This window comes from Erpetoichthys calabaricus, chromosome 5 (genome assembly GCF_900747795.2).
Source record: "Erpetoichthys calabaricus chromosome 5, fErpCal1.3, whole genome shotgun sequence".
In the NCBI taxonomy this organism is placed as follows: domain Eukaryota; kingdom Metazoa; phylum Chordata; class Cladistia; order Polypteriformes; family Polypteridae; genus Erpetoichthys; species Erpetoichthys calabaricus.
The window spans coordinates 197,253,493-197,278,126 of record NC_041398.2 but is presented as its reverse complement, the minus strand read 5'-3'; the positions used below and the strand labels follow the sequence as shown (position 1 = coordinate 197,278,126).

Here is a 24,634-nt window from a genome sequence, read left to right as displayed (position 1 = left end):
AAAAAGTGTTTACAAGCTGTAATACTTGCCATAGAGGGTGTTACTAAGTACTGACCATGTTGGGTGCCCAAACTTTTGCTTCACACCTTTTTCATTTTTTTGGCATTTTGTAGCTGTGAATGATAGAAATAAAAATATAATCTTGCTTAAAATATTAAAGACTTGTGTCATCTTTAACTATGTGCCCTTTGTACACCATACAGCGAAAACAAAGCTTCTCCGTTAAGAAAGAGCCTGTTAACACTGTTTCAGACTGATGGTTCTTATGCTAATACAACATAAAGCATTAGGATAAAAAGAAAGCAACTAAGTTAGCACTCTTCATTCATTCTTTTTACTCTAAACAAAAAGTAGTAACATAAAGTGGATATCAAAACCACACAACAACCTTATTAGTATTTCAGTCTTTGCCAATGCAAAGGTTTGAAACAAAAAAAAGTCAGATCTTTTGTCCTTTAATAATATCTTGTGATAAAAACATTAATTGAAAGACAGATGAATCATTCATAGGAGAAAAAAGTTAAATGCCTAGGTATATAAGTGTGCAAAACCCTTACATTTAGATTAAACTAAATCACAAAAAAGGATTTTTTCCTTCACCTTCTGGCTGTGCAAAGGAGATCTACCTGTGTAGCTCAAGGGTAATACAAACCTATCCAGGAAAAAGTACTAGTGTACACCAAAAGGTGTTTTCACAAAAGATTAAAGACCATGAACACTAATCAAACAAAATCATCTATATATATAATTCACTAAGCCGGAAGACAAGTAGCCACCCATGGAAAGCACGCCGGAAGGGGCGTGGATTCACTAAGCCGCCGACAAGTAAGACACCCATGGCGCACGCAGGAAGGAGCCACGCCCACCAACTCTAAGACCATTGGATACGACGACAACTCGCAGAGCCATGCCCACCAACTCAGACGCGATGCCTCGGAAAACATGCCGTCATTTCTGTTTGTCTGTGCCACAGTCCACATGCAGCTCTGAGCCACGTTGACTTTTCATTAGTCAACCCCAGTGGAACCTTGGTTCACACAGAGGCAGCGCCAGAAAGAGACAGAGGCACACACAGGCAGCGCGAGAGAGAGACAGAGGCACACACAGGCAGCCCGAGAGAGAGAGCCGCGCACACACAGGCAGCGCGACAGAGAGAGCCGCGCAATCCTTTAAAACTGAGGTTAAAACACAATGAAGGAAGCAGTCTTTAAAAACCAATAAGCCCTGTGCCTCTTTTTCATTAGCGTCTCACCTGCTTCACCGCCCTGCAACAGTCGAGACGCTTTCTCAGCAGCTGACCTTCTCTGTGCCTGACTCCACTACTGTCAGTCGCCTGATTAAAAATGGTGAACTCCTGCAATGTTACTACTGTATCTTGGTTGGCTTTTACATAAAGTTCGGATTTGTTCAAATGTTCCTTTTTTTCCCCCTGTGCTTAAAACTCATTTAAAAAAAAAGTGTTTATACAACTACTGCAATGTTACAGAGAGAGAGGGCTCGCCTGCTTCTGAGAGACAGAGGGGGAGGGGGCTCCCGTGCTGCTGAGAGAGAAGGGGGGGGGGGGGCTGGGGAGGCTCGCGTGCTGCTGAGAGAGAGAGAGAGAGAGCCTGAGCATGCAGGGAGCCTGGGTTTTTTTCCCCCTGGGCTTAAAACTCATTTTAAAAAAAAAGTGTTTATACAACTGCTGCAATGTTACAGAGACAGAGACCTCGTGTGCTTCTGAGAGACAGAGGGGAAGGGGGCTCGCGTGCTGCTCAGAGAGAGAGAGAGAAAGGTGGGGCTGGGGAGGCTCGCGTGCTGAGCAAAGACAATTTCCTGTTAGAGTTGCCTTTGCAATGACAATTAATAAGGCACAGGGCCAAACTTTCAAAAAGATGTGAATGTATCTGCCAAAACCAGTTTTCAGTCACGGACAGTTGTATGTTGCTCTCTCCAGAGTTCCATCTTTTCATTCACTTACTGGTAAGCCTGCAGGAACACGTGCAGCGAGCAAGAGAGAGCGAGCGACACACACACGCATACAGGTGCGCACGAGAGAGAGAGCGCTGGACACATAAGAATAATAATACTTCATTACATTGATATACCGGTGTTTTCAGTATTCAAAGTGCTATCCACACAGGGAGAAACCGGAAAGCGAACCCAAAATCTTCCACAGTCTCCTTACTGCAAAACAGCAGCACTACCATTGCACTACAAGGCAGTTAAAGAATGCACCGGCCTCGATTTTGTTTTCACTTCTGTTTACAGCGATCGGATCGTAGCGTACATTGTTGCAATGTTACTTTTCTTGGTGGCTTATTACATTACGGATGTTTCACATGTTAATTTTTTTCCCTGTGCTTAAAAGACATTAAAAAAGTGTTTCTCAACACTTCGCCAATCCTAAAAGTAATCATTTTTTCTAACACAAATAATGTTGTGTACCACATAAATAATATTAAAGATAAAAAGGTATGACATGATTGGACTTGACATCAGTTTTTATAACTATGACAGTTAAAGTATTCTGTTCAGCTATTCCAAATGCGAAGGTACTGCACCAAAAGAAAGATGAAAGACCTAAGGTGCTTAATCTAAAAATTTAGCAAAATTTTTGGAAAACAAAAACTAAACACTAGCTGCAAAACTAAAAAACAGTAAACAATAAAATAAAACAATATGTTTCAAACATAGCCTTTCTGTCAGTTGGTAATTGCATAATGTGTGGAACAGTTGTGATTAAAGTTGAAAGGTGCTAAGTGAAGCTTTCCAATAATATCTACCAATAGAAGAAACTACAGCAGTGGTTTCTAAAATAACTCCTGTGCTGGATAAAGTGAGTCCAAAGTGGACAAACAGTTTTTACTTTGTAAAAAAAATAGGACCAGAAGGAGTGAGAATATAAAGTACATATTTGGTTCTGTACTGTATCAGATTGACACTTGTTTTATAAATGAATTATGCAACAAACATATTCCCAGATAAACCATGAATACCTATAGAAAATCCACAAAGTGTCAAGTTTACATGTCAAATACACAGTTAGGACCAGAAACATTAACCCATCTTCCTTCTTTTAAAACTAAATCTCTGCTTTTATGACCTTAAGAGAAGTGAAAAAGAAGTCCATCCATCCATCCATTGTCTCCCGCTTATCCGAGGTCGGGTCGCGGGGGCAGTAGCTTGAGCAGAGATGCCCAGACTTCCCTCTCCCCGGCCACTTCTTCTAGGAAAAAGAAGTCACTAAACAGAAACACAATGAATAAACAATATGCATCTTTGTATCTTACAAGACCATGTATTTGTGATTGTGTTTTTTTTCCTTTTTTTGAAAGGTAAAAATCCTCATTAGTAAAAATGTCTTTCTTACAAGTATGTCTTTAACAACCCATATATGATATCACTTGATAATAGTTTCTCCAACCAATCTGTCAGTTAATGAAATTCATCTATGCTTGGCAAGCACAAACAATTTTCAGCTAACAATTACAGTAATTCAAACTATATTAAGTACAAAGTTTCCAAAACATATAAAACAGAAAACCAATCTATATACTGAAAAATTATAAGAAAGACTATATCTGAAATAACGGTGAAGGGACTTGATCTAGCCATGCAGCTGTACCATATCCTCCTTCTAAATCAAAAAGATATTAATAATGAACCAACCCCAGAATACTGCCTTCTTAAAGATGTTATAACAAAAAAAAAAACATAATTGGAAAGAACAAAGCACTTTAATTTGTTTATCATAGAAAAGTGTTTAAGAAGAGAAAAAAAAACAGATTTTAGTAATTGAGTATTCATTAATTTCACAAATATGTGCAGTATATCTAGAAGAATAATACAACATTTTGCATATGCCAACTGCTGCCAGTGGGTTGAATATTCAGAGTTACCAAAATAATGTAAAATCAAATTTCTGAAGAATTTTAAAATATAATTTGTAAATTCAAAATGTAAAACAGGATGAAGATTGTTTTATTCCGTCACACACATATTTATATGAATCCTAGACCATCATTCACACCTCCTCTAATACAACTCCAAAAATACTCTTAATGTATATAAAACAGATAAACATAAATATATAAAATAACAGTTTTACTAACTGCCACTTAATAATGTCTTTTGGGGCAAGATCTGTAGTACTAAATGACATCACCAGAAAAAAATATTTCAAGTAAGCTGAAAGCTCTTTTCTCAAACAAAAGGCAAGAAATTGAACCCTATTCACTAGTCAAAAAAGTGGGGAAAAAGTAAGAATAACTGGTGATTCATTTTGAGCAAAATCTCACAAAATAGTAGAAGAGAAGTAGAATATAATATATATCACTTTTAAGATTAGAAAATGCAAAAATTTTCAATTACTTTTTTATTTATCAGTAAAATCACTGTACTAATCACTAATAACACTTTGACTAAATGCAATGACTCATTTTAGTACTGTTCACTTGTTTTTACCAATTTTGAAAGGAATATACTGTCATGCATGGGCGTTGGAGGACCTTTTCCCAAGCTCGATCGGGGTTTGTGATAACTCGGCAGAGCAAGCGGGGGAGATGCTGCTAATGTTCTCCTTCTCTACCTGCAGCTCAGAGAAACCACCCAGCTCAGGCACTAAGCCACGCCCCTTCCAGCCCACATCCAGAAGGGGCTGTCTTCTCTTCTGATTGCGAACTGCCAGACGGAGCTCCCAAGAAATGACTGTGACATATTTTTTTTTCAAAAGCCGAGAGCTTCTTTTGTGTTTTACCCAAGTGGCTAATTTTCTTTTCACCTTAAAAACACATTTTGAGTTAGACTTCTTACAATTAAAACAGGATGACCCAGTTGGTATTCCAACTTTTCAACACTACCATCCTGTCATTTACACATACAGCCACAATACCTAGTAATGGTAATATCTGTTAAAGAAGTTTCTGCTTCATATCAAGGCTAAATGAAGAAATAATTTTTAATTCTAAACTTGCTAAGTCATTGAATCTACCTTCAGAGCAACATCACTGTTAAACATTCAAATAATGAAGACATTAAGGGAAAACCTATCTGCAATCAAACTGAACGAACACATAACTGTTATTCACAGACTACTGTAAATGAAAAATCAGAGTAAAGAAAGATTAAAAAAGAAATTATATTTTACTTGGAATTAAATTTACAGTTTCAGATGTTATTAAGTGGGTTGAATTCAGATTGATATATATTGTAAATCTAATGCATTAGCAAGACCTTAAAAGAAATCATAATCAAATCAAATAATCAAAATGTAAACATTTTTTGGCAGATACTGTATAACTTAGTGACATCTGTATAACAGTGAAAAAAGATGTTACATCTTTTTAAAAAAAACCTAAAGGAACCACACAGTTGATAGGTGGTAAAGAAGAAGAAGAAAAGCCAGCAATCCTTACTGAAAAAGCCCAGTTTCTTGCGTAGGAACTAAACAACTCTAAGGCAGTACCTTGAATACAAAATTCATCAAGCTATCTTTATTAAAAAATACCCTTTTGAAAAATAGTTAATATTTGGGTATTATAACATTATTAAATCTATATTTTTATACTTCTATAATTTTACTATTGCAGGTAAAAACTTGCATTATTGCTTTTAGCAAATATGTGAAATACAGTACACTTAATTAATTAGATTGAAGAATGTGGCAAATTCTAATCATTTATGTTAAAAATCTTGGCTTCCATCCACTTCTAATATGACCTTGTACAAAGAAGGACTATTATATAGAGATCTTGTCAACTCTGATTAAACAGAGTTTAGTAAAAAGCTCTAGGCAGGGGGTGTTTTCTACACCTAACTGACAATAAAAATCCATTTCAGAAATATAAGGTGACTATTAAGTATTATTTCCTGAAGGGATAAAGCACTAAGCAGACAGGCGTAGGCTGAGTCAATAGAAAAGTAAAATAACAGCAACGAGGCACTTTTGCAGTGGTGGTGGGGGGGTAACAGAACAACAACCCAATTCGAAATGTATTAAAATCAACACAATGTATGATTAACAAATAGTTGCAGCTTAAAATGATCCTGTAAATATACAGGCAGGTAAGAAAGAGCAGTTAAACAATCACAAACATTTTTAATATGTTTAATCTCAGACAGACTCAGAAATCAGGAACTTTTAAGATAATCGACAATGCTATGATGAGCTGAAACCCCAACAGCACTACAGCTACTTTAATTCTATCAGATGATGAAGCATGAAAAATGAACATTATTTAACACAGACATATTATATAAATTTGTAAAGGCATATCTGGAAAAAAAAATCAGGCAGATAAAATTCACAGAGAATATCCAAAAGTGGTGAACACTGACTGTGACTTGTAGTATATACTCATATATATAAAACACATAGAACAAGTTATGTATTAAATATATTTCTGAGTATACACTTCATTTATTCAAAGAAAAAATAAAATACTCAATCCACATTGTACCATACAAGTCATAGCCAAAACCAGAATCACATGGACAAATTACGTTTGAAATAAATAACCAAAACAGGTAAGACATACAATTTATGATGGAAAAAAGCCTTATAACAAGCTAACTAAAATTAAAAAATTTATAATTACTGAACATTTTATAATGAAAATTCAGGTGAAGACTAAAAATTACAATTTTGGTAAATGTAATACTCTAAAACTAAAAACAAAAAAACTGTTTAGTATGAAAAATACTTTAGATTATTATAATGAATAAAAAAACAACAAATACAAAGCATTTAGATGGAGAAAACATCAGAGTGATGTATCTGACAAATTTGCATTAAAATGGTTATCAGTTTAAAATGCAGTGTTGTATAAAAAGTAACTGAATACCATAAATTGTTTCTGATTTTTAAGTTTACATCTAGTAAAGCCAAACTGGAATATAAAAATTAGAAACATTTAAGAAATACTAGATTTTTTTTTTTAACATATTAGCAGTAGTTAGGCATCTATGGTAACATGTGAGCAGATGCAAGGTTTTAAATTCTGTTCCTTTTCATGGAAGCAAAATTTTATTAAGTTAATTACCTTGTATGATTTACTTATTGCTTCTTACTCTGAATTAAGCTGTGTGACTTTGTATATTACAGAGTAATTGACAAAATAATACAGTACATAGGTTTTCTCCATTCCCAAAATGCTCTTCTCCAATAAAAGGGGAAAACCCCAGTTTCAATATAAATGACTATGCAATAATTAATTACTTATTATAGTTGGATGTAGTGCTTTCACTGTAGTGCACATCCTAAACATGTGTGTGTATATCCAGCTCATGATTATGGAAATTGGTTTCTTGTAATTCAACTGTCTCCTCATTAAAGAAATAACCAATTATGCTGCACAAAACATACATAGTTTCTTTGTTGAAATTTAGTTCTGGGTGAGTCTTTGTGAGATGAGCCCTTAGGTTAGCAATACGTCTGTCAAACAATAATTTTGATTTGTATGTGGAACCTGGATCATCCAAGTCAAGTCAAATCAAGTTTATTGTTGTGTATATAGGTATAATCAAATGTCTATAAACTGTTAGCAAAAATGCAATCTAATAAAAAGTATACTAAGCATGTAATACATAAATACAATCTTATACAATATATAAACTACGTAATAGTTGCAAATAAGTACTATTGTACTTATTTGTAACTATTATATATTTATACAGTGTGACACTAGGGGTCGCTGTTACCCCGTAAAACCCACAGACAATACGTCCAAACACCAGGTAAAAGTCCCAGTAATATTTTTATTATTACAATAATGTGCACATAGCACCTCCATCTCCACAATACTCAATAAGCAATACCATAATATAATAAATCATAATAAATCAATCCTTCTCTCCTCCCAGCAACTCCGTCACACTTCCTCCCAACTCCGGCTCATTTTGCTGGGTCTCAACCAGTCCTTTAAACAGTCTGTGACCCAGAAGTGCTTCTGTCCTTCAGTCCATGTGATTCCATAGCACTTCCAGGTCAGATAAAGAGTTATATTTTTCTTCAGCCGTCCCCATGACTTGGGAGTACTTTCGGGCTATACGGGAAATAAAAATCCCCTTATCTTTCTGCAGCGTCCCACAGTGGTCCCCAGGGTCCCCAATAGGGCTGTGAAACCGAACTCCATCTCCCATGGTACCCTGTGGGAATCCTGGGTACTTCTATGCTGTATCATAGACGCCATCTAGCAGCCTGGATGTGTTGGCTGGGATGAGTTGTCGGCCGTCCATCACAACAGTTATGTTACAATATTTGAATTCTTATGACTGACCATTTCAGCAGCTTTATGACTTATTAAAATAATGACACCCATTCACACATTTTCTAACCTACTTATCCACATCAGTGTCATGAAGAGTTTGAACTTACTCTGGCATGGTGGAAACCAACCACAAAGAAGGTGGAAGTCCATTAAAGGACAATTAAAGGAGAAGTTTGACATTTTCCAAATCAAAGTTATTTGTTCACATCATGGTATATTTTATTTTGCCATATAATTTTGTGTTCTAAAGTGAAACTTTTTTAACATAAATTGTAAAAAAATTCCATGCCTGTTTTTATGTTTTAAAATGGGCTCCAAGGGGCATGAGTACAAACATTAAAATAAAGTGTTACTGAGTACTGATCATCACCATATTACAGCACACATATTTATTATACAGTAGATCAATGTTATTTTAGGAAGAAAAAAAAAGCAAAACATTTTCTTGAGATTAAGTCATTTTAAAATAAGACCGTCAGTGTACTTCATCTCACTGCTGGTGGTGGCCTTTCAGCCTATGGAGTGTTTTTTCCACTAGCATATACATTTTTCTTTGAAAAACTCCTCTTGAAGTGCTGATATTGACATTACTGAATCACTAACAGTCTTTCGCTATATGTGATGAAAATGATCACAGGCAAGTCTTAAAAACTGTCAGGGCTTTACTTATTTTATTCATGGACTGTAGAAAGTATCTACAGTAGAAAGGGGCAGTTATATATATATATATATATATATATATATATATATATATATATATATATATATATATATATATATATATATATATATATATATATATATGTAAAAGAGTATGCTGCATGATTCTATATTGACAGAAAATAAAATTATTAAAAATAACTGAGCTGATGAATCACAACTTATAACTACTTCATCATATTATAGGCTCTAGTAAATGTCCACAGAGAACAAATAGTGTAAGTTACTAATTAATAAAGTCCTGTATTTGTAAAGGATAAAGCAGCTATGGTAGTTGGAATAATTTGGCCATTCCATGCACCATTATATTGTTAAAGTGAATTACATTTGTAAACGATATGCAATTAATTTAGGTATATATGATAAATCCCGCGTCATTGATGTGAATATGAAAAAGAAGGGCAAATGACACAGAAACAGTAGCACTACTTTCAAGCTGGGTGCAGTCAGTTTGAAAAACTGAGGAGAAACCTGCGTACGCAAGGTAGGGGGCTACCATGAAAATGTGAGTGACTTTACAGTAATCCCTCCTCCATCGCGGGGGTTGCGTTCCAGAGCCACCCGCGAAATAAGAAAATCCGCGAAGTAGAAACCATATGTCTATATGGTTATTTTTATATATTTTAAGCCCTTATGAACTCTCCCACACTATTATAAACATTTCACGCACAATTATACAGCATAAACCCTTTGTATTCTCTTAGATATTAGGTAAGATTCGTTGTAATTATGTATGTAAACACAGTTTACTTACATACAGTAAAACCTAAATATTATCTTAAAGATATCAAGCGTCTCCGATATCACATATGCTACAGCCATTACGACAGACAGGCCACCAGCAATAAATACGTACAATGCAAGAAAAATTGTATACAGTAAAATGTGTGTACAGTGACACTAAACTATGTACATGTAATAAGTACTGTATGTAAATAATTAATTATGGTTACTCACCAACAATGACACGACGACTTGTCCGATAATGATGAGTTTAACTTTACTGCACAACAAAGGATAGCGTTACAGCTCTTCTAAAGGAGCCTCTTCAGGCGACTGTTTAGCACCGCCGTTGTTCTTCTTCCAGCGCTCTTCAATCCAAATCCCTAAAGCAGATTCCATCCAGACTACTGCCTTATCACGTCCACTTGCAACTCGTTTTGCGCCCTGGTTAAAGGACACTGCGGCCGTAGATCTTATATGCTTTTCCTCCTTTTTAAATAAAAAGAATCGTGGACTCATTGATGCTGTAATGGTGTCCTGCAGCGGTGTAGCTGTTTCCTTCCTTCAACATATCCAAAACTTTTACCTTTTCTGCAATTATTTGCATCTTCTGTTGGCGCTTGGACACGGCTCCTGAAGCAGTAGCACGTTAATGCTGAATGAGTGAGATTAGACTTCCTGGTTAATGCAACACTCCATCGCTGAGCCAATCAGCAGCACACAGGAACTTAACCGCGTGCTCTGATTGGGTAGCTTCTCAGCCATCCGCCAATAGCATCCCTTGTTTGAATTCAAATGGGCAAATCAACTGAGGAAGCACACGTACTGTACGACCGCAGACATCCGCGAAGCAGTGAAAAATCCGCGATATATATTCACATATGCTTACATTTAACATCCGCGATGGAGTGAAGCCGCGAAAGACGAAGTGCGATATAGCGAGGAATCACTGTACACCAAGTTTAGTTTTTATACATCTCAAAGTGTGCTAGGAAATGGTTGTACGCAACATTTTTGTATGTACACACCATTTATACATGAGGCCCCTGGATCTGAGGATCATCTGCCATTCTTCTCTGCTGATCCTCTCATTAGTAGACAGGTGTTTTCAGGTCACTCAAGAGACGTTTTATTCGGTTCAAGGCCTATCTCTTTCTGGGCCACTAAAAAGACATTCATAGAGTTCTCTAATCTACTCTTGTCTTTTCTTTGCTCTGTGCTTGTGTTATTTTTCCAGTGTGAAGGTCAACCTTCAGCCCAGTGTAAGTACCACAATGCAGTGCGGCGCTATGGTAAGACCTAAGACAAGTGTCAAATGACGTTGGACCTGTGGAAAATGTAAAACTCTGCTCACAACAGCTACTGTGAGAAGACAAACACAGAGGAAATGTACCCTTACCACAAGGAAACAATACCACAAATCTGTGATAAAATGTATTATTTTCAGTTTCCTTTAGTTGTCACAAGTCTGACTCAGAAACAAGGAAAGTATGTTTTCTTAAATCAAAAACATTGCTACTTCAAAGTGGAAGTGTTCAGTAAGTTTGAAGGCTTTTTATTTTCTTGTTTGGACTGGTCCCCTTCAGCCCTACTTTAAAAAGTAAGAACAGGCTGGGTGCTTTGTAATATTTATAAAAACATGCTTCACTTTACAATATAAGTTCATGTGGAAAATTAACATATACCATGGAGAACATTTGGAACAGTGGTGAAGCTTCCCAGAAAAGGTCAGCCTGCCAAATTCACCCTAGAAGAACAGCTAAAAACCGCAGGCCTTCTCTGAGAAGAATGAGATTCACAAGAGAGGCACTAGATGGAAACCTCTGCTATCCAACAGTAATGGTGCTTGCCTTGAATTTATAAAGAAACATTTGGATATTCCCCAAGACTTTTGGAATGATATTCAATAGACAGATCAGATCAGGTCAGGTCAGACAGCATGCACTGGTACAGCGCGTTGCCACACCCAACACATGACAAAAGAGCTAGGATCCCGGTTGGCAATCCCCCAGGCAGACATGCGATCCAGTCTCATCCTCCGGAAATGACTATCTACTGTATCTGCTGAAACTATACAGCAAAACAGGAAGCACCAGGACTCTTTTGGATCTGTGTACTTTTGCAGAGATATCGGGAGCACCACACACCCATTTCCAGCAACCTCATGACCCCTCATCCTTCCCCAATCCGTCTACTAACTTCATAGGAAAAGTCACCAAAGAGACTGTCTCTGCCATGGTAAGAAAACCTCTCTGCAGACAGACACACTGCTGGATGGCTGTGCCAAGAGGTCATTAAACGTCTGGATCTTGGTTTTTTACCTAGGACACTCGCAAGCCCAGGCACTCTCGAGAGCGCTGACCAAAGCCTCCATTGGCTACAGCATCATTGACAAAGTCAAGATCAGTGAATCTTTCTTCACCAACAAATACCCTACAGCCGCTGGACCCTAAAAACCATGCCCAATGCCCAGTCTAAGCAAGCACTGAACAGAGTAGGAGGAAGAACATACCCCTGACAAACTCCAGAATCAACTGGGAAAATACAGAGGTTCTGCCTTCTCTCTGTACAGCACTCACGGTAGCAGTGTACAGACTGGCTATAGACAGACAAGTTAAAAGCAGAAATCTATGGATTACACAGGTCCTACTATGTCTGGTGTAAAACTAATATAGCATTCAGAAGTAAAGACATACAACAATACATGACAGTGGTCATGTGATGGCCTGGGCATGCTTTGCCCACCATTTAACTCTGGGTTCTGGGAATAGTGGAAGACTTTAAAACTAATATGATGGAGATATATGGATGAGTGTAGTTGGCAGGAATGGAATGCCTGATCTGAACCTGGGTGAGAATTGTTATTTAATTTCTGTAGAAAAAATGTTCATAACAAATACCATATTCAAACAAAAAGTGGCACATAAGCCACAGTGATTTTACATGCAGATCAACAATTAACTTATTTTGTGTAATATGAATGTAGATCACATGTTCCAAATGCCTGAATAAAGACAAATTTTCAGCTGTCAACTGATAACCACTTGGTGTTTAATTGGTAAATAAAGACAACATCTGCTGGACACAGGTGAAGTGAGGCTCGTGACAATGAAGAAAGTGTTGCTGCCATGGAAGTTTGCTTTCAGGTATGAACTGTTATGAGGAAAGGCTGAGAGAAAGTCGCCAAAGTTGTCCTCAGTAAGGGCTGGGAAATGGTGACCTTAACTGTGGATATAATGAAAAAGAGGTATGAGCTCTTTGACAAACTACTAAACCAGGGAAGATATCTGCCCTGCCTGGAGCAGAGAGTGCCCTTAAGCATTATTTGGTGTTTCGGTCCATTATGGTCAGTGTAATGATTACAAAACTCAGTAAAGGATAAGGCCTCAGGGTTGACAGACATTTAGCCAGATTTAGCCAGAAAGCACTTAATATATTTGCTGGTGTCCCAGTTACTATTAAAAAGTGGATGGAATTTGGAGGCAGTGCTTTCAGACTAGCATCATAGTTTCTGTTTTTAAAAAGGTGGACAATAGCATATGTTTCAGTTACAAGGATCACACTTTTTAGTGTCTCTGGAAAAGTCTATCCCATTGAACTGAAATAACAAGATAATTCATTAAATGATGATTCTGATTTAACAGTCAGTCTATAGCCCAAACTTTATTAACCTAGTTGTAATAAAAACCAACAGCCACAGTGGGTCCCCTGTACCAAGTTTGTGAATCACTGTCCTAGGGGAAGCTGACCACTGTTGCTGGGAATAGGTCACCTAAGTATGTTTTGTTCGGCATATTAACGCTGCTACCCTCATGAGGATGAGTAGATAGAAAGTACAGAGACTACTCTTACTAGCTTACAATTTATTTCCTATGGTTTCTTCCTGCTATGTCTCTCTATTATAAAAAAAAAATCCTGCAGAGAAACAGTAGAGCATTGAGACGTGATCTTCACGTTAAAATCAAGGAAGACACTTAAAAGACCCATGAGACTAAAGAGATTGGCCACGGAGTGTCTTGCGGAGACCTTAAACATGAGACTTTGTGCCAAGAGATTGACCCAGGACCGTTTCGTGATGATGTAGAACATGAGATTCTTGCGAGACACGCCCTACTTACAACCAAATAAATGCACGGGCAGCAACACACTCAGTCATGTTTTGGCTTTGAACACACACAGATCCAGGGCTCTCAGCACATGTAAGCGTATAAGGACAATACGTTATAGATGAAATGTAGACGACTTAGCGAATAAGAAAGCAGCGCGGAGAAAAGAGACTCAAAAGCATTGAAGAGACAAAAAAGATAAAGAATAATCTAGGTGCAAATTCAGAAAATAAGGAAAGTAATTATCAGCCCGGAACAAGTGTAACTGAAAAAAAAGCACGTCCAATCCGGACGTTGGCACTATAAACATGCAGAGCAGGTTAGAGATTATGAAAGCAATGGAATTCGAAAGGCTCAAAAAAAAAAACACGCTGGCACGATACACATGTGGAGAAAGTTAAAGAATATGAAAGTAGGAAAATTAGATAGTATAAAAAAAAGAAAGTAAAGTTCGCAGTAGCGCAAACAAACGGAAATTATTACTCAAAAAAGGGAGATTAATCACCACGGACCAGGTGCCACTGAAACAAAAGCGGGATAAAGCGAGGTCAGACATAAAAGGCCGAGTAGAAAACAAAGTAAAACGTCATAAAGAGGTTAAAAAACATGGGGCCAATCACATGCAGAGCAGATTAGAGATAATGAAAACTGGAATTCAAAAGCCTCAAAAAAAAAATGTAGGCGTAAAACACATGCAGAGCAAGATATAGAATATGAAAGCAGAAAAAAATGACAGTGTCAAAACAAAGACAGTAAACATCGTATTAGCGCAAAGAAAGAGAAATTATTACTTGGAGAAATAATGAAAAGGTGAATAGAGATCGAATATCTGGACATAGGTGATATGTCAGAAGTATGTAAGTATTGTAAGGCTTTGAAGTTTAAGTCAAGAGAATTTCAAAAACGGAGTTTACCTCACATGCATTTATTGGTTACTTCTCAAAAAAAATTATTAACTGCTGATGATGTGGATCATTTCGTCTGTGCTGAAATTCCAAACAGAGAAACCTATCCTGAGTTATGGTACAAAATCATTAAACACATGTCTCACTGACCTCATTAAAAAGATTCAGCACATTGGGACTCGAAAGATTCCAAATATTGTTTTTACAGAAGTTCAGAAATAAAAGTGGAACTAATGAAATAGCAACAATTCAAAGAAAAAAAAAATCTTAAATGTGTGTATCTGGAAAAACAAAAACGGGGGTTGGCGAGCGATGCGAGCAGGGGGCAAAGCCCCCTAGTAATACAAATAATCTGATTTGTCTTAAACTATATAACATTTTAGAGTTAAGATCTGTGGACCGGAATCAAAAGACTTTATTCTGATTGGTTCAATGCCTTGTGCCCTGTGTTGGCTGGGATTGGCTCCAGCAGACCCCCGTGACCCTGTGTTCGGATTCAGCGGGTTAGAAAATGGATGGATGGATGGATGGAGACTAGAATGGAGAGCAGTTTATAGTGCTGAATTTACTATGTTGGTATTATTTAATATACATTACTAATAAAAATAATTTAAATAGAATGAATACATTGAAATGCAAGACATATACTAACACAAAACAAAAAAAAATACAACTAGCCATTAAAATTACATTACATTATGAACTTATGGCAATGTTTAAATTAAAAGATGATTTTCATCATTAGATTCTAAAGTTATTTTATGACTCAAACAATCTGTACATCTTCTTTGCAGACGTTAAGGAATTGGGGGGGTATTTAAAGAGATTCATATTTTTCAGCTGTAAGTAAAATGTTTCATTAGATATACAGCATAATCAAAGGGCTTCAGAAGAGGAGAACACACTCATAAAATCATGAATCAGAAAGACAATTAATGACAGTTTATGAGTCAGTGCTCAGAAATCTACAAAACAAAGAGATAACACAAAAGTCTGTTTGCTTTCTGTTTTCCATCATGGTGCCTGCCCAGTGTGAACAAGAAGTGTTATATTTAGCATGTTTCTGTATAAATTACTACTTTAAAAGAGAATGCATTCAAAAATCTAATGCAGCTTTGTTCTCAATGAAAATTAAGTTTTCTGAGAAACGTGCTAGCTCACTGTTTACCATATCACATTTTTTAAAATATAATTTGAGCCAAGGGTTACATTCTTCTTAATTGCTGATTACTCATCTGTTCTGATTCATGTTCAAAGCATACAGTTGCCTACAGGCACAAAACAGAATGCAAGGGGAATCCCTTTGTATTGGAGATTCACAAGCATGTGAGTAAGATGCTCAGTTTTCTGGCATTTGGCCCAGTCTACATTTGACAATCTGATTCTTTTAGAACTTTAACCTTGAAAAGCATGAATTAAATGTCAATGCAGTTTTGCTTGGTTTTGCAATAAAAAAGCCAAAATATCTAATACGCTTTAAAATAAATTGTATACTGTATATGTTTAAATTACTAATTTGTTTTGATAAATTACATGCCTAAAATATAAACTGTATGTTCCCCAATGGTCAGGAAAACTTCAAAACTTAAAACAAAATCCAGAACTGTAGTATACATCTGCTATCTTTCTTTTTGACTATAGCTGAAGAACAAATCTGGGTACAAAAGGAGATTTCTTTTTAAATTTATTTTCCAAATCTTTTCTTTCTAAACATAAAATTTTGGAAAGAATTTTTCTCTAAACATTCACTCCAAGTGATTGTGATTATATTATTAATTACTTAAACATTTTTTCACAATACGAATTCATAGGGAAAAAGAAACAATAGGTACTAATACTTTTTGATAACATCTTTGTTAATTAATTTGATTAATTATTTTTTTATTATGTTTTTCTTGTGTGTATTATGTGTTGTAGTTTTTTTATACAGAAGTAGCGTCATTTGCTTTTTTGTACCCAGCTGGAGTGGTGCTCGTAATTTCAATGTAATTTTTTACAATAATAATAAAGGCTTTCTATTCTGTTCGATTCCATTGCAATTTCTAAATACTACAGATCTAAAAGGGACTATACAGTCAAAAAAACAGAATAGTTTTGCAATAACATATAACACAAATTTTAAATTCATAGTAACCAAAACCTGCGGTGGGCTGACGCCCTGCCAGGGATTGCTTCCTGTCTTGTGCCCTTTGTTGGCTGGTATTGGCTCCAGCAGACCCCCTTGACCCTGTATTCGGATTCAGCGGGTTAGAAAATGGACGGATGGATGGATAGTAACCAAAACCAGCATGTCTCCTCAGAAAAGTTGATATATATACACACACACACACACATACTCTGCATATATAAAGTTCACACACACACGTTTATATAATACAGATTATCAACATCACACTCTGTAGTGTATTTGTAAGCATTTACAGAGAAATGCCAGCAGCAAACATTTAGAAGTGAAATCCAAGTAAAGAAAATATTGTACTCCTGAACCACAAACCAAGAAAGATTCCTGCTAACCACAAGAGAAGCTTATTTAAAGCCATCACTGACAAATTATGTTGTGATATCTTTTTAATGTGCTGTCAATCATAAATAATAGTATTGAGTGGGCAATTAAAACTATTGTAACTTTTCTTCAAGGAAAAAAAAAAATCAATCCATCATGATGCCCATAGATTTTGAGATTGAAAAAACACTGAACATATTTAACTGAATTAATCCAAATGTACTTGATCTAAAACATAGTGCTGGTAATATTAAAGACAGATCAATTACACATGTTCACATCCTACAACTGTTATAACTGAATAGTTCCCAGATCATGTCCAGATTAACCAGTCTGATGAAACATTTACTTTAAATTTTTTTTTTTTTTTACTTTTACAATTATACTTTACTCTTTAGTGTGGGTATTATATTACATACAAAAGTACATTTTCACTTATCAGTCTCACTTATTTCTAACTTCATCTGCCACATACAGAACATACTGTGTGCTGTTTTGGAATGTACAGACCATGTGAATAAATGGGTAAGCGAAACAAGTTAAAAGCCACAGGACTTTCCAGGATCCAAAGCAAATAAAATGCAGACATAATCAAAAATATATATTTTAAACAGTATAAAGATAACTTTAGAATCCTCTTTATAGTATTAAATAATCATTTTTGATCATTTTCTAGTATCATAGTTTACTACAAACAAGATGTCAGAAGCTCATCTGCAAGTTCTGTCTCCTTTGACCTGTAAGCCAATAATCATCTACTGACAGTTCTCCTAACCTGACATAATAGAATGCAAAGCTTCTGCATACCAGAAAGAACAAGGCTAAGTAACTATATATCTTCACAGCATAACCATGACTTCTGTAATAGTGCTCCTTTTTAAACTTTTATGACTATGACATTGCAGGTGTCAGGCATGTAATTTGAGAGACAAACAATATGCTTAATGGACTCAGGTCTTATTAGATTACTTTTGTGTCAAAGGTGTAAAGTACCTATATGTTTAGCTGATAAAAAATAAAATATAGTGTAAACCAAGATATTTAAATATTTTTTGCACTAATAATAATTTTGGCATTAGAATAGTAGTCAGCAACTTTTTTTCATTCATAAACACATTTTTAATCACTTAATTAGGCTCTAAAGCTTACTGGCTGATAACCTTCAAAATGTATTTTAGTTAAAAGTAAATGCTGCTGTTCTGACTTATGGACTAAATATGCTTTAAGGTTTAGTTACTAATGTTTTCAGATTAGCTGAATTACTGTCACACAAAGTCAAGAGCAAACTGTTGACTCCTCTGTGGCCTTTTAATTGAGATCTAATTCAAACCAGAGGAAAGCAAGTTAATAAAGGCTTGAAATGAAAAACAAATCTAGTATACTCTTATATTCAGTTTAATTCAATTTTAATTATCTGTACAGTGATCTGGACATTTCTTTTTTGATTTTAGGAGTATTTTATTTAATTACCTTTTATAAGCTGGGGCAACCCAGTAGGGATTTTCTTCTGCATCCTTGGCATGTCGCAATATGGCTTCACGAGGATTGCTGTCATCAGTTTTATCTAGAGCTATATTCTTCACAATAAATGAAGACAGAGTTCCTCCATGTGTTCCAACACGTCCACCTCGACCTGTTGGTGAGAAGGTGATACACAGCTAAACTATAGCGTATTTTTTAAAAAAAATACATAGTAACGTAGTAGTTGATGATTTCTCAGTTCTCAGAAACTGCCATTATGTCAAGTGGGTAACTATTCTGTTCCAATAATTTACTATTTAAAGTAAGGCTAGTAATTGAGGTAAAACAAAAATGTATATTAAAAACCAAGCTATTTGCAGAAACACTCAGATAATGCTGCAATATCAGAAAAAATGTAATTTAAATTGACATGCATATATAGTTTTCTACAGTATCATTATTTAAAATGCTGAAATTTAAAATTTGTATGGAATTTGTTTTTAAATTAAGTTTTCACTGAATTTAATTTTTAATGAATAATGATAATTTTGCATCATCAGCTACAGTGTATATACAAAATCAATAAATTAATATCCTCAGAAAGACCAGAATGGCAAACATTCTTTCTTTGTAATGTTACAGTTTTCAGGATGGAGCAACTAAGGGTGTGAAATTACCATAATGAAATGCTGATTTCACATTCTAAAATGGCAAGAGTTTATTAAACTCACAATTCCGTATGTCTAAGAGAAAATCTATTAAGCAATTGTGCATTGGGAAAAAATCTAATCAGATTCTTGAATTCAATATTCTTTATAAAAAACCAAGTCACATTTTGTTAAAAAAAAGAAAAAGAAATAAAATCCAAACATAATCACAAAGCACTGTTTACAGTGGAGTCAACATTAATTTTAGGTTGTGTGATTTAGTATCAAGCTGTTTTTTAATAACAAAAAACATTAAATAAAAATTGGTAAAAAGAAAATGGCTACATATTTGTAAATTATTCTATACATTAATACAAGGGACATTCAAAAAGTTTCCACACTTTTTTTTAACTCTGTTTATTAAGAATTTCAAAAACAAATTACATCACTTTTCTATATAGTCACCTTCGTTTGGGATGCAATTTTCCCAGCGTTGTACCAACTTTTTAATGCCTAATTACTACTCCTCCTGCCTTCACAGTTTCCAACGAAAATATTAAAGTGTGGAAACTTTTTGAATGTCCCTCATACTTAAATAAATGCACTTTACACTTTCCCAAGTCTTCAAAGTGTCATAATAAAATTTATAAAATTCACAAAATGATTATCTCTAACAAAAATATAACTTCACAAACTACCCTGAAAGGTATACAAACAAAAAAATCCCTAAATGAAAGTAACAGCCAAGTAAGATGATTAGTCAAAAAGGAATAAGCATGGTCTCGGAGACCAGCTAACCATTAAGAATTGTTTATAAAATAAGACTAAAAAAGTAGTTAAACATTTGTCACGTATCCACTGAATGAGCTACCTTCATTGTAGAATTATTTAAATACATTCTGGAAACAATTTATTCACTCTGCAAATTGTACACATTGGTGAATGGATGTTAGACTGGCTTAGAAGAAAATCTTAGACCACAAAGGTATTCACTTGACTGGTAATGAGGCAACAGAGGGTGACACCATTGGGGCAATTTGGAGAAAACAATGAAACTGAAGAGAGGAAAACCCCTCTAAAAACAAGCAAGAAAATATAATTAGGGGCAGTGAAGTTCCAGAATGGTACTTCTAAAATGACCAAGGTACAAGACAGTGTAGGCCAGTGTTTCTCAACCTCGGTCCTGTGGCTGCAGATTTTTGTTCCAACCAGCTTCTGTTTTTAATTGGACTCCTGGGCTAATTAAGTGATGTGTTATTTCCCAGGTTCTGTGTTTTGGGAACAATATAGAAATTAGAAAACTAAGTTGATCTTGATTTTCATTCTACTTTTCTAGGTGTTCTAATTGTTTAATTAATCCATTATTTACTAATTAGTGGGTCTAATGCAAAAGTACTTGCAGCCTTTGGTTATTCACATAATTTTGTCTTATATAGTTTCTATTCGCAAAAGCCATCAAAGTTATTATCATAGCAAATATGCTGCATTCACTGGTGAGCTTGTTCACCCAATATTTTGCTGGAAATTTGCCCTATGGCCAGATTAGGTAAACATTTTTCCCCAGTGCCCCATGATGCTTTGTGAGGCAAGCGTGACATTACACAGTTGTAGCAGCCAAGTGCAGAACTTTCATGTATGATACTGTAAGGCTGTTGCAGAGCTGCTTTGAGAATGTGTGATGTGACCGCTCCAGCCTTCTGCCCTGCATTCATTAAAAAATGGAAAAAGTGCTGCCATAGGATATATAATACTGATTCCTGTGCAGTGCCACATGGCTAATTTGCATGTATGCTTAGCCCTGTACTAGATTCTACCATCCAAAACAAGCCTTAAAGAAACTCTTCTTTCCCCTTGAAAGAAAACACATGCAATTCTGTGAAATAATAATAACAACAAAAGATTTATTACTATTTACAAGATCTTTTTATTTTGTCCATGGAAGCAAAAGTGCAAAGCAACTGCATAGAGATCAGAAACAAAAAATTTATATAGCTGCATCTCATACCGCAACTTCAACCAATGAAATGAGCCACTTTCGTGCCACTGCTTTATCACACAGCTAATGCGTGCCCCAAGTTTGGAACTCTGTTAGCAAAATTACAAACTGCATACATGTTTTTTTTTTTTTTTTTTTACCTATTGCTAGTTTGTGGCCATTTACTGTGTTTTGTATGTAGTTATTGATCCATTTGCATCTTTTGCTGTCAGAGACACATGGTGCAGTGGTTAATACTGATGACTCATAGCTCATATTACATTTTTGGCCTTAATATTCAATCCAATATACTTGGCAGATACTTCCACTGCCCTCAATGACACACAAAACACCACTGCATCATTATAGGCTACTCAGAACTAGTTTAGTGTCTCCTTTTCTAATGATTTCAATGAATATTGCAGAATTTAGTGAAGTTTGCAAACATTTCTGTGATTTTGCCAATCTCACTGTGAAGCAAACTCTTTGTTTAACAATAAATACAAATCGGCTTGCTTGCTGTACTTCTTCATTCTGTGTCCTATATATTTACAACAAATATACCCAAAAGGGGTTAAACGGCACTTCCATAAAGGAGTACCTGAGTTAGAAGAATGGAGTAAGACAAAAACCAGCAAGTGGAGAAAAAAATAATTTTAAGAGAAGGGCACAGACAAATAAAAGTAAAGTTTTGTTACCTGGTCCAGAGACTGGTGGCTCTGGTTTATGAGACTTGACTGGATCGAGTCGGTCCTTTTCAAGTTGCTTCCTTGTGCTACGCTGCCGATCCTCACGGAACATTGGAAGAGCATGAGCTGAAAGAGTGAAAGACATAAAATATTTAATGTAATTTTTGACTTTAGCTGCCTGCAAAATGCAAATAAAAATAACTTGTTGTTTATAAATGCTCTGTGATGTGAAGGATGCATTAGAAGCAATTGATAACACCAATAACCAATAAGGTGGACCAATGACTGAAGAAGAGGCAGTGTTCTGGACAGGAAAAAAGAGATGTGATCTCATTTGCCATGTGAAATGGAAAGAGAAAGTTTGGTGATGCTCAAGGAAGATGCGGAGCTCAAATGTTCAACAACTGTGCTATAAACCTCATGTACCAGTGCCAGATGCTATGGCTGTGAGCATAGGTGTTACTTCGCTAGAAGGAAAAAGTGAGGCAGAAAGAAGTAGAGGTGGAAGTACTGTTCTCAGATCCAAGACAAGGGGGACAGATGCTTAATGGGACCCCCACAAGCTATTACTTCATTGTAATACACATTCACATGTACAGAATTTGAAAAATAAACCTCACCCTGTCCACAAAAATCATCTGCCCCCTCCCTTCCACCTGCTCTCCAATATTCCTTATATATTCATTTGAATATGTGGACTTTAAAGGGGAATGCCTGATCATTTAAGAAGTCTCCAAAAATTGCTCCAGAAGTTACTTTCTTCCACTTCAACCTGTTGAAAGTACAACCCCAAAAGAAAAACATCCTATTCATTGCATGGGCCACCTAAATGATCAGCTTGTCAAAGCCATCATTGTTTGTAATAAGTTAAAAGTAAAATACGAGTTAGTGTTCACACTTTATTGTCTGCCTATGGCAGTAAAAAAAATCAACTTGAAGAAACAATTTATGAATAACAAAAGAAGAAATATTTGAGTGAACAATGTAAAAAGTGAACATCGTAAACATCTGAGATAATAATGTATATTCAAATTGATAACCCAGTTCAATTCAAAAAGAATGTACTGTAGTTTCATGTAAAATTGTATTTTGCAATGATCATCGATAAAAGCCAAGTCTCTAAGAAAAGCAGAAATTAATCAATTGCAGGAATGTTTACACATGTGTGACTGTATACAGTACACCCCCAAAATTTGCCGGGGTTATGTTCCTAGAGCACCCGTGAATTGTGAAAAACCGCGACTTTTGGATGTGGTTAAAAAATGCCTTTTAAGCACCTATTTTTATAGTTTAAACCCTAAATATAGTATGCCCCCAAACCACTTTAATTTCATTGCAAACTCAGCTTAATACATTAATACATTACCTAAAAAATTACCTTAATACATTACCTAAAAGCACAATGTAAAGGTAAACCCGTATACTGTACAGTACTGTACTGCTATGTCTCCCGCGGTGCTAGAATGTAAAATACAGATGTTACCGCTATACGTTCTGTAATTCATTCAAGCACATTTTCTTTGGTATGCGCTGTTGTTTTCTTTGTTATAAGTAGAGTAAATACATAATAATTTCATTTAATTAAAATGCAGTAAAATGTACGGGTACTCATCAATGATGAATGATACTGATGATGATGATGAAGTAGCTGTGCAGTACGATGCAGAGGATTTAAAACTCCTCGGGTGGCACCTCTTCTTCAGGCACTTCAGGAGGAGTCATATCTTTGGACAGGTCTTCTTCTGGTGGGGTTTCGTGCTGGCTTTTCTTTATAGGTTTCAGGAACATTGTGATGGGAAGTTGCGACATTATCTCCTGTAGCGAACTGCTGGTACAATTTCCATGCTTTCTCACAGATGATGTTACTGTCCAAGGGGATGTTCTTCTTCCTGCAGTTGGTGATCCACAATGCCAAGGCAGATTCCATCCTGACGATATTTTTATTCCTTACGGTCATTACCTTTTTGGCACTATCACAGAAACTTACAGATATGGTACTCCAGATCGCTGCTTCATTCTTCTTTATGTAGCGTGCGGTGCTTTCATTAATGCCATAGTGGAGTGCTACTGCAGCATAACTTTTCAGTTCCCGGAGCAAATCCAGTAGTGTGTCCTGGAGTGTTTTAAACTTCTTCTGGCACTTAGGCTCAGTGCCAGAAGCTTTAGAAGGTGCAGGGCGATTCAGCGACATCTTGTGCGTTTAAGAATAACAAAATGAATACAACAACAAAATGGAAAACACGTGGACACTCAGCTGGAGTCACGTCACAGGGCAGCAATCAAGCAGCAGCAAGCAGAAATGAGTAATGCTCTCAGATTGGCTACTTTCACCATCCCAAACTGCGTTTCCCTCAGTGGTGGTAAACCGACTCACCTGGAGATGTGTTACAGGGCAGCAATCAATCAGCAGCAAGAAGAAATGAATAACGCTCTTGGATTGGTTACTTTCACCACTCCAACCTGCGTTTCCCTCAGCAGTTGCTTCCTGTTCTCTCTATAACACAGTATTGCCACAAAAAAGCCATAAAAAATTGTGGAGGATATTTGTGCTTTCTGCTAACAACAAAAAAAAAAAAATCCGCGAACGACTGAGTGCGCGAACCCTGAACTGTGACTTTGCGGGGGTCTACTGTATAGCACATTCAAGAGTAAGCAG

The 24,634-nt window shown here is 36.0% G+C and overlaps 1 protein-coding gene across 3 annotated transcripts in view; it reads right to left on the bottom strand.

Annotated features, from left to right (window-relative positions):
- LOC114652857 (WD repeat-containing protein 70) overlaps window positions 1-24,634 on the bottom strand; it is a 444,610-nt gene that overhangs the window by 6,164 nt on the left and 413,812 nt on the right. For all 3 annotated transcript variants that reach the window (XM_051928488.1, XM_051928489.1, XM_051928490.1), the window contains 2 exons: window positions 21,988-22,104; window positions 18,677-18,839 (listed from right to left, as the gene is read on the bottom strand). In XM_051928488.1, coding sequence (XP_051784448.1) covers window positions 18,677-18,839; window positions 21,988-22,104 — 280 coding nt within the window. The remainder of the gene's footprint in view (window positions 1-18,676; window positions 18,840-21,987; window positions 22,105-24,634) is intronic.